This window comes from Chinchilla lanigera, unplaced genomic scaffold, assembly GCF_000276665.1.
Source record: "Chinchilla lanigera isolate Chin_1 unplaced genomic scaffold, ChiLan1.0 scaffold00101, whole genome shotgun sequence".
Lineage (NCBI taxonomy): Eukaryota > Metazoa > Chordata > Mammalia > Rodentia > Chinchillidae > Chinchilla > Chinchilla lanigera.
Genome location: NW_004955502.1, coordinates 6,888,940 through 6,903,947, shown reverse-complemented (window position 1 = coordinate 6,903,947; position 15,008 = coordinate 6,888,940). Strand labels below are relative to the sequence as shown.

Genomic DNA, 15,008 nt, shown 5'->3' with positions numbered 1-15,008 from the left:
TTCCAACTACATGATTTCTTGTCCCTTACAGGTTTGTTTTGTTTTGTTTTGTTTTGGTTCAGTGTTTGGGATTGAGCCAGAACTTTCAATCATACTAGGCGAGCCCTCTGCCATTGATCCATATCCCCAATCCTAGGGATGTTTTAATAAATGATTCTCTTGTGCTTGGCTGTGTCAGAGCCTGTATCAAGAAAAGCTGCTACAAATGCCAATTTAAGACAACTTATTTGCAAATGTACTCATATTAAGAATTTTTAGCAAATTAGATTCAGTCTGTATCAGAAAAAAATCCTTATTGCTCAGAATTATATAGGTAATAGATCAGAAATATTTTCTATATATTTTCCCTAAGTTATAACAAAACCAAAGTCCTCTACAGATTGTAAAAGTTAATGCAGTGTATTTAGGCTTAAAGTCCTAATTACTTTGGCATTTTCTCCCCTAAAATTCAGGAAAGACTAGGTCAAAATGTACAGTAAGTGGAACTTGAAATACAATCAGAGTATTGATAATATATACATATTGTTTATTGGAGCTGCTATGGCCACTGTAGTTTTCTTTAATATTATTGATAATAATAAATGTTTAATTGTATTAATACAGTCATAATTGAATGTAACTTATTTTCTATAGATGACTATTATGAGTGAATTTTATAGTTGACATAACCATCAAATAACCTTCAGATTTTCATTGTAAAAACGAGAACATTTTAGAAGAACGTTTTATCACACTGCAATATAAAGAGAATGGTGAAAAATCTTAATGTTTGATACTGAAAAAGTTGTTATTAGTGATCTGCATAAGCCACAGAGGTAGCACCTACTTTGCTAATATATTCATGTTTAAAAATAACTTACTTCTTTATATATTTTATATTACTGTATTTTATGAAAAACTGGGCTTCTTAAAATTTGATTAGAAATGAGTGTAACTAATATGTACCTTATGTCACATGTGTGGTGTGACAGTGCCTTTGAGAATATTCTTTGTGCAGACTGTTGTGTAATCATAAGGACCTACAAGATATATCTCTAAGTTTCTACAAGATATGATCATGACAATGATTTTGAAGTTGCTTGTAGGAAGGGAACCATCTGTTGCTTGTTTAATTTTGTCTTTGTGTGGTTATTTTCTGAAACAGCTTATTTCTAGTGTTTCTAATCGCTTCAGGATATTTTTAATGGTTTATTTTTTGTATTATAGCCCAAGACCTGCAAAATTTACAGAGCGTCCTCGACCTGGTGTACAAATGATCTGTTCTTCCTTTAGTGCTGGTAAGATTGTTTCTCCTCTAATTTTCCACTTAAAGTTGTTTATTAAAAGACTTGTAGAATTCTTTAAATTTTGGAAAATACTATAAACACTGTAAATCTTGCTTTCATACATACTCCAGAACTAATAAATAATGATAAATTGACTTAGAAATATTTGAACTTTGCTTGAATTGTTTATATAATAATAAATTATATGAATATAATAATGTGAATATTTTTTAAAGAAATGTGTACTCTTGCTCCAGATTATTTGTATTTGCTTTTTTAATATTTTCCCCCTGGTACTGGGGATTGAATCCAGGACCTTGTGCACACTAGGCAAGTGCTTTACCCACTGAGCTATCTCCCCAGCCCTTCATATTTGCTCTTTAAAAAGTAGTTGTAGAGCAGTGGCAGTATTCTGATAACTTGATTTTTGTAGCAGTGTTTTGAATGAAAGCTTTCCATTACCTAAATATTTAAATGAATTAAAAAGAAACTAACATAAATACATATTCCTTGTACATAATACTGTACATAGTATTCTTGATATCTGTTCCTTCCACCTCTATTTTGTTTTACTTTATTCATGTCATAATTATGGATAGCAGTTATTACCTGGGAGAAGGGATAGAAGACTGAAGTGAAGCTGTTTTTGCCTTTAATGTTCAGACATCATCAGTTTCTGAATTCTAGATTTCCAGTGCTGACACTGTACATACATTCATAGTATTTTGAATTAATGGTTTTCAAAGATAATTTGATTTCTTTTTAAAAGGATATGTTAGCAAAACGACTTGTTTTGTTATATACATGAACTTGACACTGAGAGAGAATGTCCTTATGGGAATAATATCCATAGCCTAGTCAGTAACACAGTGTGGAATTCGTGCTGTCTTAGGAGGGCTTGGAGGACAACAAGCTTATTTGATTGCAGAGCTGGTAAAGATAAATTACTCAGTTGGACCTAGAAATTTGACAACATTTGACAAATGGTAATTGAGTCAAGAAAAGGATATATCAGCAATTGTAACTATCATATTTTCCAGTGAAGATGATTGATGTAATTTTATCACAGTGAAATTATGTAATCACTTAGTTGGAATTATTTTTAGAACACAGCTTTAGTTCTGTAAATATATCAAAAAGTCCATCATAGTCAAAGGTATAGCAGCAAGCTTTTTAAAATTGTTCTTAGATGTGTTACATGTTTAGGATAAATGAGTGATTTTAGAGTCAAATTTAATTAACTTGGTGTATATTAGATCATTGCTTCTATTTTACTTAGTGTTTAGAGATTTTAAAGTTATGTTTTACTCAGAAGTTTGCTATTATTCTTCATAGGTGGAATGTTTCTGGCCACAGGAAGCACAGATCATATTATTAGAGTTTATTTTTTTGGATCAGGTCAGCCAGAAAAAATATCAGAATTGGAGTTTCATACTGTAAGTATAGGGGAAAGGAATTAGAGAAGTATAATTTAAATGACTAATTAAATTTAATAGCTTATATTCAGCTTCTGCTTTTTTTGTCTATTTATAGGATAAAGTTGACAGTATCCAATTTTCCAACACTAGTAACAGGTACAGTATTTTGGCTAATTTAATTCCAGTTTTCATGAAATGATAATTTTAGTCAGATTTTAGTTTTAGTTGTATATGAATTAATTGCCTAAAATATCTTGAACAGTTAAACTGAAAGGCCTTCATATGCACGTAAGCAGGTGTGTATGTCTTATTTATAATTTTAGTTTATTTGCATGCTTTTAATAGTAGATGCTTCTTTCCTCTTTAAATTTCCTGTATCTTTCCTCTATATATCAAAGTATAGAGAAGCTTCTGGTAGAGATTAGAAAGACAGACTGCTTTCCTGATGATAAAAGATGATATTGTGCAAATTTTTCCACATTTTTTTTGAAAGGAAATAAAGCTACTTGTTACATTGAGTAGAACTAACAAGTTCTTCAATATTGACAAGAAAGTCAGTGTTTTTTCCATTGGAAAATATCAGTTCTATTTGTAGGATTGCCTGGAATCACTTTTGAATATTTTAATACAGGTTTGTAAGTGGTAGTCGAGATGGGACAGCACGCATTTGGCAATTTAAACGAAGAGAGTGGAAGAGCATTTTGTTGGATATGGCCACTCGTCCAGCAGGGTAAGAGATCAAATTTCAATTTTCATATAAGTTACTTAAATTATATTGCAAGATGGAGTGGCTCTTGCCTGTAGTATCTTAAGTCATGTTAAAGTGATTGGTTTTCTGCAATAACTAGAGCCTGTGTTAGAGGTGAACATTTTTCATTGCCATATATGAAAAGATTTGCTGAGTTAATCTTTAATTCAGTAATGTTAAGGGGATGATAATAGTACTGTAAAAATAATTAAGACTTTTTAAACATTGTATGCAGAAATAAGAAACTGTTCCATAGAGACAGTGTTTTTCTCCAGCCAAGATAAATTATATGTGGTAACTGTTATTTTGGTTTTACTATATTATTATTTTTCCTCTACTTGTATTTTTGTGTAGTTGTGTTGGATGGAGGGTATGAGAGCAGCAATAAAAGTTGAGTCAGCAGCATTGCCCTGAGGTCCTGGATTTAGACAGATTTATAGCAGGACTGTTCTCCCCAGGCTGTGTGTTCCTTGGGAGTGTGAGAATCCTGGAAATCCTGGGTTTCCTGACTCAGTGTAGTGACTTTTGTCGTCATTCTCTGTTGACTCAGAGTGATAAATGATAGTTATTTTAATTAAGTAATTATAAACAAACACACCTCCTTTTCAGCCAAAATCTTCAAGGAATAGAAGATAAAATCACAAAAATGAAAGTAACCATGGTAGCTTGGGATCGACATGACAATACAGTTATAACTGCAGTTAATAACATGACTCTGAAAGTTTGGAATTCTTACACTGGTCAACTTATTCATGTCTTAATGGTAAGTAAAAAGACAATGTTATTGTTGCCTTTTTTGGTATGATGAAACTGACTATACTATGTAATATTTCCTTTGAGAAATAGTCTTTTATGTTACCTAAAAACTTTCTTGCTAGGGTGACATAGCTTTTTGAGTGATTCAGAATAGTTTAAAAATGCAGTTAAACAGATTTGTGTTGGAAACACATTGTAGATTCTTGCTGTATTTTGGTATATAAAGGTATCTTCATAGTATTCTCATGTTTATTAAAATGATAACAAAGTCCTGTACTGGGCTTTTAGTTGAGTTTTGTTACCATTTGTACATTGATAAATCTGAAAAATTTTGCCAATTTAATTCATGAAACTCAGTTTCTAGAGATGTGGTTATGTTAGTGTTTCGTGAAGCTTTTTTTCCTTCTTAAAATATTTTAAGATTCTTGTCACTTGTAATATATTTTAGGGTCATGAAGATGAGGTATTTGTTCTTGAGCCACACCCATTCGATCCTAGAGTTCTCTTCTCTGCCGGTCATGATGGAAATGTGATCGTGTGGGATCTAGCAAGAGGAGTCAAAATTCGATCTTATTTCAATATGGTAATTGTCAATCTCTTTGTTTCATACCTGTTGACGAATTGGGGACTTTTTGAAAAAAGGTGCTTTCCATGTAACAAAGGAAATCCACTTAAAAATTGATTCAGACATTGTTTTGAACATAAATTTTCCACTAAGAAAGAATTGTATTCCACCTTTTATTGAGGTGCTAAACTAAAAAACTGTGCGTATTGTAGTGCCTGTATATTATAGTAACTAGCCTAGTTTTACGCATTTTAGCAGTGAAACCATGGTTAGAAATTTACATGTGTGTAGTCTCAAGAAGAAAATATATCTGGAAAACTTTTTAAAAATTGCAGTATTTATATTGTAATTCATTAGTAGTCACCTAGAGTAGTAGAATTTGGTTCAGATATGTTGATTTTAAAATCAAAGGATCAGGCAGTTTTTGCCTTTGATCAGGGTACTGTATTTACATGGTTTCATACCTTTTTCATGCCACATTTTGTTTCTTACATAGCTGTCAACATGGCTAAGTATTTAGATTGTAGCAATTTAATTTCACAGCTTACAAAGCAGTGTCACATTTCTTAAATACTGCAATTTATTTTGTCATAGTTTTAAATTTTTTCCCATATATTAAGGGCATATTTCAACAAAGAAAGGAAATGTGTTTCAACTATTTTTATATTTATTTTTAAAAATGATAGAATCTTTTAATGATAAATCCTAAAATAGTACAATTGATAATTTTTGGTCAGAATTATTTTACAATACATATTAATTTACAGAAAGCAACTGTTTGTAAAATATAGTGGATTATGAAAAAAGTATATGAAAATGATGCTATCTTTGATAAAGGAAAATAGCTTCTGCATAGTAAGTAGGCAGAAGATAAAAGTGAAGGGATTGACTGGTTATCATTACTTCTGTGCCTTAGTGTACACATGGTGGGAAATAAGGATTGTAAAATTCTCAATTTTCTAAAAGTAAATAGTGTCGGTTCTTTGGGGTGCCACTGTAAGTGATGAGTGGATTTCCTTTGTAGTTACACAAAGAGGTTTTTGTTTGGTTGGGTGTTTGGTTTTTTGTTTTCTTTTTATGCAGATCTGTAAATATATAGGTAAAGAATTTTTTCCCCTTTTCTTTGTTTTTGCTTTGTTCCTTTGTGGTACATCTGTTGAACAGGGAAATAAGTCATTTCTCAATTTATCGTTAGAGTGTAAAGAGAAAAGAGAGATAGGCTATCCATGTTTTAGTGGCTTCATTTGGTAATTTTTATGTTTTCAAAAAATATTGTCCTGGTAGTACAAAGGGTAAGTTTCATCAAAACTGAATACTTCTTTCACCTTTCAGTTATAAAGGTGAACTTTTCTTCATCAGGTAAATTGGTCACACTAATAGTCTCCCTTTTCAAGATATAGAAGTTGTAGTTCCTTGAGATTTAAGTGGTTTGCTCTTAGGTCATTACAGTTTGTGTTGTTACCAGAAATCAGCTATAATGTTTTACTCTTTGAAATTAGATAAGAGCTTAGCTACTGTACTACCTTAATTATTTATTATTTAGAGTTGTAGATAAGGAAATTTCCCTGTTCTTTCCATGGATAAGAGAAAAACATAAAGGGCATTAGAAATTTATGTAATAAGTGGAATTGGACAGTATCCATTGGCTCTTCAAATGGTATGAAAAGCAAAACATAAATTCAAAAGAATAAAGAATATGTCTTACATTTGAAAAGCAGAAAATGAACTACCTTTTGTTTCATAAAAATAAAAGTATTCTTTTTAGGTTTTTGAATGATTTTTAATGATTGCACAATGCTTTTACATATATTACTCATTTGAGTCTCGTGAAAGTGTTGTATAAGTAGAGGAAATTTTAAACTTGGTTTTATATATGGAGAATGTATACATTATAGAGATGAAGTGCTTTGTCCAGGTTTACCAAGATCACACAGCTATTACATGGGCACTTGGAACTGACTCCCATTTTCTGTCTTTTACTAATGTATTCTTAGCAGTAAATCTAGCCATGGTTCACTTCTTTTATCTTTTTTTAGTGTCGTTGTATAAGTAACCTCCAGTTAATACCTAGTTAGTGATATGTCCAAGAGGAAAGATTTGTATAATGATATTAGCTCTGAATGGATTTATTTGAAGTCTTAATCTTTTACTTAGTGATTTTTTTTTTCTTTTTTCTAGATTTATGTTCTCAAAGTGGCCTACTGTTCTTTACTCTTTATTTTTTATTTGTTTATTTTTATTTTTTTTAGGTACTGGGAATCAAACTCAGGACCTTGTGCTTGCCAAGCAGGCACTTGTGCTGCTGAGCTATATCCCCAGCCTCTCTTTACTCTTTAGTTCATTTTATTGCTTGTTTTATCTCTGAGCAGATGAAATACAAATCATCCAGTCTTGTTGTTAATAAAGAAAAACAATTTGAGGGAGACTAGAAACATATGTTATCATTGTCTGTTCTCATGAAGGTTGAGGTGTTTGCTAACTTATAGTTGGATTTGTGCAGCTAATCAGTACCTTTTATAAGTTACTAAAATAGTGTAAAACTTTGATTGAATCCAAATTAAATCTCTGATGTTAAGATGTACTGTAATCACAAATTCAACCTTGTATGTTTTGAGCATCGTGTGAATGTTCTAGTCATTCTATAAATGGCAAAAGTTTAGATGAAGTATAAGGTTAAGTACTATTTCTTGGGGTATTTAAAAATGAAGCTTGTAAAATGAATAACTTACTATCAGGTTTACAGCCGGAAAGTATTGTAAAACGTACTGTAATTTAAAGGAATGAAAATATTGTGTATGAATTTTTAAAAATAAAGGTTTTCATTGAATACATTTTGAGAATACAGTATTGCTTTAATGTTTTTTAAATAATCAAATTTTCAATTCGAAATTTATAGTGTCTGCAAAAAAACATGGAATTTGTGTGACAGATAATTCAGTGTGCTGGGTTAATCTACATTGTACATATTTATCATTTTGGATTATAAGGTGTTAAGATTTTAATTATTGCACTGATAGTCATCATTTGGGTAGATATTCTTACAGCTAGCTTTTCTCATTAGATACATTGGTGTATCTAACTGATAAAAACAGTGGGATGTAGGTTCTGGCATTTTTATTTATAAGACGTATATGAGAGCTGAGATGATGTTTGAAAGTTTGCTAATACAAGCATGAAATTTAATAGACAGTGCGTGTTGCTTATCTTCCTTTGCTCTGTTGTCTCATCTTTAACTAAAAATAAAACTAAGCATAAACTTTAAAAAGCATTTGTTGAAAAATCCTTTCTGCTCTCTTCATTCTTCCCTTTTTAATGAACCAGGAAAAGAAGCTAAACAAAAGGTTGTAGAAAAAGTTATGACTATTAAGACTTACTCCTTTAAAAAGGAAAAAAAAAAAACCCTAAATTCTAATCTACAGTCTTTTAAAAACAGTATCATTACATATTTATGTTTCAGATGAATAGTCCCTATTAGATAACTGAGTAGTTGGAGGAATAGTAGTATATATATACTTTAATGTTTTATTGAAGCACACAGTGTATATTAAGAATAATTTCAAACAAGTTGTGTATAGTTTAGCAAGCCCATCTTTTTTGTGTGGTGTTGGTAATAGATAAGCATCAGTATGGCTTTGTTTTTGTTTTTGAGTACCGGAGATTGAACCCAGGGCATTGCCACATGTTAGGCAAGAGCTCTACCCCTGAGCTACAGTCCCAGCCTTCTTTCTCTTTTTTCATTCGAAGCAAGATCTCACAGAGTTGCCCAAGTTAGCCTAGAACTTGTGATCCTTCTGCTTTAGCCTCCCAAATAGCTGGTACTAAGGCAGAATTAAGGTGACTGTGGCAATTATATAGATTCATTTTAATGAGAATTGTTTAAACTGACTCTAAACTCCAATTAAATGCTAAAAGGCAGATAAATCATTCCCATAAATAACTTGAAATTGTGTGTAAACTCTGTTTACTGAACTCAGTGGCCTTGTATTATTATTCCTATTCTCTGAAAGAGGTAAGCAGATTTAGAAGTTTACTAAAACTTTAAATGTTCCAAAAACAAAGTTGTTTCTTGGCCTTATTTTTCCCATTAAGTTACTACACCGTGTAGTATATGTAAAAATTCATAAAAATTTAAGTGAATTTTAATTTGAAAAGATAGTAAGATTTTCACATTTGTGAGACCATTTGAATATTAGATAGTAAATAAAAGATACTTGGAGTGGGACTTTAGACCCCATGTTAGTAGCTTTCCTTATGTCTCTGGAGCACCTGCTCGCTCTTTTCTCTGTAGTCCTGGCTATGTCTGGCTTTCTCTCCATGTCTCTCTGTTTCTGTCATGTTATTCAAAGCTGTAGTTTGTTTGCCTGTCTGGTTATGAGTTTAATTGAAGACTATAATGTCTTTTGTTAGAAAGTGGCTTTACTGAATTCAAGTTTTGCTTTACTTTTGTTGTTGCATGGGTAAATTCCAAATAACAGTTTTCATTTAAAGTTTTCCTCATTTTTATAATTGTTCTCTTACTGTTTCTTTTACTTAAGAGATTTTTAAAAAAAATGTTCCAGTGTCCACTAATCCAGAACAATATATTTCTCCTTGCAACGTTCCAAGTGAGCAGAGGCTGCCAATCTACCACTCAGAATTTTTGCACATGCATATATTTCTTCTGACATCAACATGTTCTCAGTGTGACCTGTACTTTAGTTTTTTAGACAGTTATAGCTGTATGTATCAAAGAAAGGAAGAAAGAGAAGTTCAAAATAGATAGTAGCTCATACTGTGTTATCTCTTGTGAACCAGCCTACCTTCTTTCCTTCCATCCATCAGCTAATAAATGTCTTATGTCTACATAGTCTATGTTAAAAGAACTACCTGAATGCTTCCTGTCCCTTTTTCATTTTCTCTGAGTAAGGACTTGTCTTCAATCTTCTGATCGTTAAGCTTAGATATTATACTTTGGTTCTAGTTTTTGGAGTTCTTCAGATTCTCTTTTTAGTCTATATCTTGGTATCAAAAACATATATTAAGAGTTTTTGTTATAAATCTGTCCCTCCAGCTTCCCATACTCTTATCTTATTTGGTGAAATACTTTTAAGTAGTAATTCTTTGATATACTGAATCACCTGCTGTGCAAGACTGAGATTTGATAGAAGAGAAAGTATATAAAATGATATAGAATGTGAGCACGCAGGTGAAGACATTTTGATTAGCAAATGTTTAAGTACTTATTTTGTGTGGAGCACAAAATGTTAGGATCACAAAGAGAAAAGTGGGTGGCTTTTAGTCAGCTTATAGTTAAATTGGGAAAATATTTGCAAAGATTAATATTAATAAAGTGAAGTGGTAGCATGCCAAATGAGAATAGACAGTTGCTACTTCCTTAAGGATGTAAAGATCAGTTTAAGGTGAATAGTCTTAAGAAAGTTTTGTTGAAGAGGAAGAATTATGTCTCATTGTAAAATAGAAGAGAATACATTTGTATAAGAAGAACATTATAAGCAAAGTAAGTATTAAGACATGTTCATAATCTAGATAATTTACATAAAATATGTTTTGGAAATGGGCAATAAGATGAAAATCATAAATTGAGGTTGATTTATCAGTGGCCTCAAATCATCTTGTAGGCATAAATGATGAACATTGTGATGATGTTAAAAATTACATTATAGGGTAAACTAGAAGCTAAGAGCAGTAGATTTCTAGTATTAGTATATCTATGAAATCGAGCAGTATAGGGAAAACTGCTTTAATAGAAAAAGGAAGAAGGTTATAAATCTGTAAGTTGATTCTGCCAAACAGCAAACTTTTTCAATCTTCCTCTTCTGAATTGAGATCCTGTGGAAATACAACTTTTCATATTCAGCCTCATACAGATACAGGCATACACATACATGTATTTATGTGTATTATTTGTCATGATTGAAATAAGTTAAATCCTATAATTTTAATCTGCATTTTAATAAACTTCATTTCCCCATTTGTCCACTTCTTCCAACAAGCCTTCCTGAACATGACATACTGTAGTAGAATTTTAGAATTGGGTAGGACTGTAATGGTCATTTCATTGTTCTCTGTCATTCCACAGAGATATTAGATAATTTCCCCATTAATGTTGAAGATATCTCTTTATTCTTAGACCTTATTCTTGCGTCTCCTTTTTTCTGCTTCAAAAAATTAAGTTGTGTATTTTTCCTTAAATATAATAATTCTGTCATCACCAAAACTGAAGTCAGATTGTATATTTAATTTTTTAAAGTTAAGTGCAAATCTCTAAGTCCTAACAAATTACACTCCTTATTTCTTGTTAAGATTTCCAGAATTTGCCAGTCAGTATGAGAATTTGCCAGCAAGAGAATCAGTGTTACTCAACATGTGATCCTATTTCCTGATTTAAAAAAATATATATATATACTCTTGATACTATCTCATGAATTGTTTCAGCTGTTCCTTAATGTTATTTCATGTATATGAAGTTTAGTATATGGTCTTTACTTATATATGTCCCAAATAATACATAATAAGCATATTTGATTTTATTAGAGGAATAAAGCTTGCTGTTTTGAAAATTCATCATTATTGTAATACAGCATGTATTGTGTTCTTGTATAAGCTGTATACAGTAACAGTTTTTTCTTGACTCGTTCTCTTGCTAGGTAGTACATTTAATTTTGATAGGCCCATATACTTTTCACCTGGACAAGAAAGTTCAACCTTACTGTTTTTGTTATATATATACATTTCTTAAAATGGTGCCTTTATTATTAAATTTTTACTTGAGAATTCTTATTCATAAATACTTCGACTCTGATTTTAAAAGATGAACTACTTTTCAGAGGAAAATGTTTAACTTTCTTTTTGCCTTGGTTTTGTTAATCAGCATATATCGTAAAAATAGTGTAGGGTATTTTTAGTTGCATAGAGGGGGAAGTAAGTTTTTCTAATTTGTATCATCAACTGTTTGGAAAGCCTGTTCTGTATTTTATAGATATGAGCATTTATTATTTGAGGAACCATTAAGGAAGGTAAACTTGAGTTTTTAATTAATAAGGTTATAGCTACCTTTTCTGATTAGTTTATGAGTAAATGGTGGGCTGGGGATTTAGCTCAGCAGCACAGCGCCTGCCTGGCAAGCGCAAGGTCGTGAGTTCAATTCCTAGTACTGGGGGTGGGGTGGGGGAAGAAATGAGTAAATGGTATCTTTTTGATGCCTTCATTAATGAACAGCAAATAATTCATTAATGTACTTTTTTCTGATACGATTGAAATGTAATTTCATTTTCATTGTATAAAAGTCACTGGAGTTAACCGATTCCTTACACTAAGAAAATTAGTACTATTCTCCCATATTGATAGTGGATTGTGTTCTATAGAACTCACAACGTTTTTAAATACCGTTGCTATTTTTCTTTGCTTTTTGGGGAACTTTATAAATTCCACCTTTTCTATTCTTCTAGACATATGTGCCAGCATTGATAGATAGCTCTTACTATAGAATTATCCCCCCTACGCCCCCAAGGAAGAAAAATGTAAAGCAAAGTGGTTTAAATATCACAGGAAGGATACCATGCTTAGGAACATCCATTAGATTTCCTTGACAGTGCTGAATTATACTGCTTCCACATCTCTTTCTCTGCTTTCTGTGTACTTATAAACCTAGACTTGTAGTATAATTCTGAAAGTATGTATTACCTTAGAAAGTAGATTTATTAGTTACCTTTTCTCTTTGAAAGATTGAGTAAACAGATAAATTAATCATTCACCAATACATGGTTAGGACAATTCCAGTTCTTTAGTTTTTGATTTTTTGATGTAAAACTCTTTATCAAAGGGTAAGCTTTGTTTGTGTGGTTATAACAGTTCATGTATATAAAACATTGAAAATTAAAAACATGAATCCTGACATTTCTACTTGTAGTTTTTCTCATTTTTGGCCAGTGTCAAGCTATATGGCTCAGAATGCCCTTACATTAATCTGAAAAAGTACTTTGTTCTTGTTTTGGAATTGTTCTAAAGTAGATTAAAAATCAGTTGCCCTCCTGTACTATTCTTTCATCCTCTTTCCTCATACCTACAGAATAATTGTCTCATGATCCATTTGCTTGCATGTGGGGTACATTTTTGTGTACATTAGACACTAGACAAGTTTACTTGTTTTCTTTAACATGCTTACATTTTGAGGAAAATGATTATCCATTATCTCCATCCAAAACAATATTAGTAAGTACTATTACATACATTCTCTTGTGAGGAGCAAAGGAAAAGTTACCTTTTTGAGGCAATCTTATTTGCAATATTAATTTCTTTTCTTTTATGGTGGTATTTTCACTTTTAATCAGTCTTCCTTGGAAAACCAACTGTTCTTCCGAATTCTGATTAACTCGCTTTTGTATTCAGTGAACTGTGCATCTATCCTTATGCCAGATTAATTCTCTAGAAGGAAAACTATCACTTCTCTTTCTGAGCATTTCCTGGATTATCACTAAAGAACTCAGTTTGTTCTAGATCAGTGGATACCGGAACAGAAAGGAGGTATTTCTTACCTGATAATGTGTGTGTGTTCCGATTCTGCTAATCCAGAAATCCAGTCGCATTTGTTGAAAATCATCCTTAGTTGTTATTTGTTAGGGAGTCAACTCCCTATTTTAGTTGTTTCTGAAATTCAGTCCCTAGATGTGCTTAGATAGGGTAGAATTTTTACCTCTTTCAGAACACTGCTAAAGAAGTTTTCTACTGGAACATAGTGTGAAGAAGCACTGAGAGCAAAAAATTCAGAGTGGTGATTGGCCACCTCTGTTTGATTGACAGGTTGCAGGGAGAAACCCATTCGTTCTGGATTAATGGAACTGGAAAACAGAAAGCAATTATCAGGTAAAAAAAACCTTTTCTTTAACCTTTGAAATTCACCATTTAAAAGATGAGTCAGACCACTAGGGAATTTATACCAAAAAAAAAAAAGTTTAGTGTCTTTTAAGAAGTGATCTCTGGCTACTACTTCCAAGAGTTATCAAAAAAATAGCTGCAGTTGTTTCATGTTGTCAGCCTTTGCCAAAAGGACAGGAATGAATGAAAATGGATGGACTTAATGGCTCAGTTACATTTTAAATCTGGGTTAAAAATGTGAAGCTGAATTCTGGGTGGGGGAAATTGCTGTTCTTTTTATTTCCTGAATTGTGTCTGGTCTGTGGATAGAGTTCTTTGTTTTTCAGGGGTGTTAATCTGACACTTTTCTTGAATATTTGCAAATTTTATTACTGTACTGTGCTTATTATACCTAATCTTTCACTTCATTGCAATGTATATACTTATACATCTTTTATCATAAAATTCTAGTAATAATAGTAACCAGTTCTGAATATTTTAATGGCAATATTGTGATTATTGGTTAAATATATTTCAGATTGAAGGCCAAGGACATGGTGCAGTGTTTGACTGCAAATGCTCTCCTGATGGCCAGCATTTTGCATGCACAGACTCTCATGGACATCTTTTAATTTTTGGCTTTGGGTCCAGTAGCAAATATGACAAGGTAAAGTATGATTAAATGCCATCAAGTCATTATTACTATTTTGTAAGTTGATAGGTGTTTCAGGGTTATATTTCTACTGAGTGGGTGACAATCAACATTATTTAAAGCAAAGCTTTAAGAATTGTATTTTAAATGATCTAGAGGCATATTTTATAAAAGTAGGGTAATGATAGCAGTTCAACTTTTCTGTAACTAGATAACAATTCTTATTTAAAAATCTATACATTTTAGAAGGAATAACTTAGTCCCTCAGAGCGATCTAAATTTGAGTTCTTGAAAGTTTGTCATGTTTTTTATGTTACATAAACTATGGGGGAGTAGGGTTGTAGTTTAGTGGCAGAGTAAGTACTTAACTTGCACAAGACCCTGAATTTAATCCCCAGTAAAAATTACATAAAGTATGGTTAGTATGTGCCTAAGGCTTAAAGGTGTTTGATAGCTAAATGAAAGTAAAAATTCCTTTGATTTGTTCCTAGATTTGTTTTTACCATTTTAATTTACCTTTTATTTTGTATTTTATGTAAATATACACATACACACTTGCACACACATATATATTATTCCTGAGAAAATTGAAAGCAGTAACTTTTTTGATCATGAAATAATACAGACTTCTTTGTTTTTGTTTTGTGGTTCTAGAAATTGAACCCAAGGAACTTCATGGGTACTGAGCAGGCATTGTACCACTGAGCTACATTACCACTGAGCAGCCCCATTATACTCTTTTTAAGTTGTT

General features: G+C 31.7%; 1 protein-coding gene across 1 annotated transcript in view; it reads left to right on the top strand.

The window, feature by feature from the left end:
- Phip (pleckstrin homology domain interacting protein) overlaps positions 1-15,008 on the top strand; it is a 109,643-nt gene that overhangs the window by 47,844 nt on the left and 46,791 nt on the right. Inside the window, exons 8-14 of the mRNA XM_013505816.1 lie at positions 1,207-1,277; positions 2,601-2,701; positions 2,799-2,839; positions 3,315-3,413; positions 4,041-4,194; positions 4,636-4,770; positions 14,144-14,272. Of these exons, the coding sequence (XP_013361270.1) occupies positions 1,207-1,277; positions 2,601-2,701; positions 2,799-2,839; positions 3,315-3,413; positions 4,041-4,194; positions 4,636-4,770; positions 14,144-14,272 (730 nt within the window). The remainder of the gene's footprint in view (positions 1-1,206; positions 1,278-2,600; positions 2,702-2,798; positions 2,840-3,314; positions 3,414-4,040; positions 4,195-4,635; positions 4,771-14,143; positions 14,273-15,008) is intronic.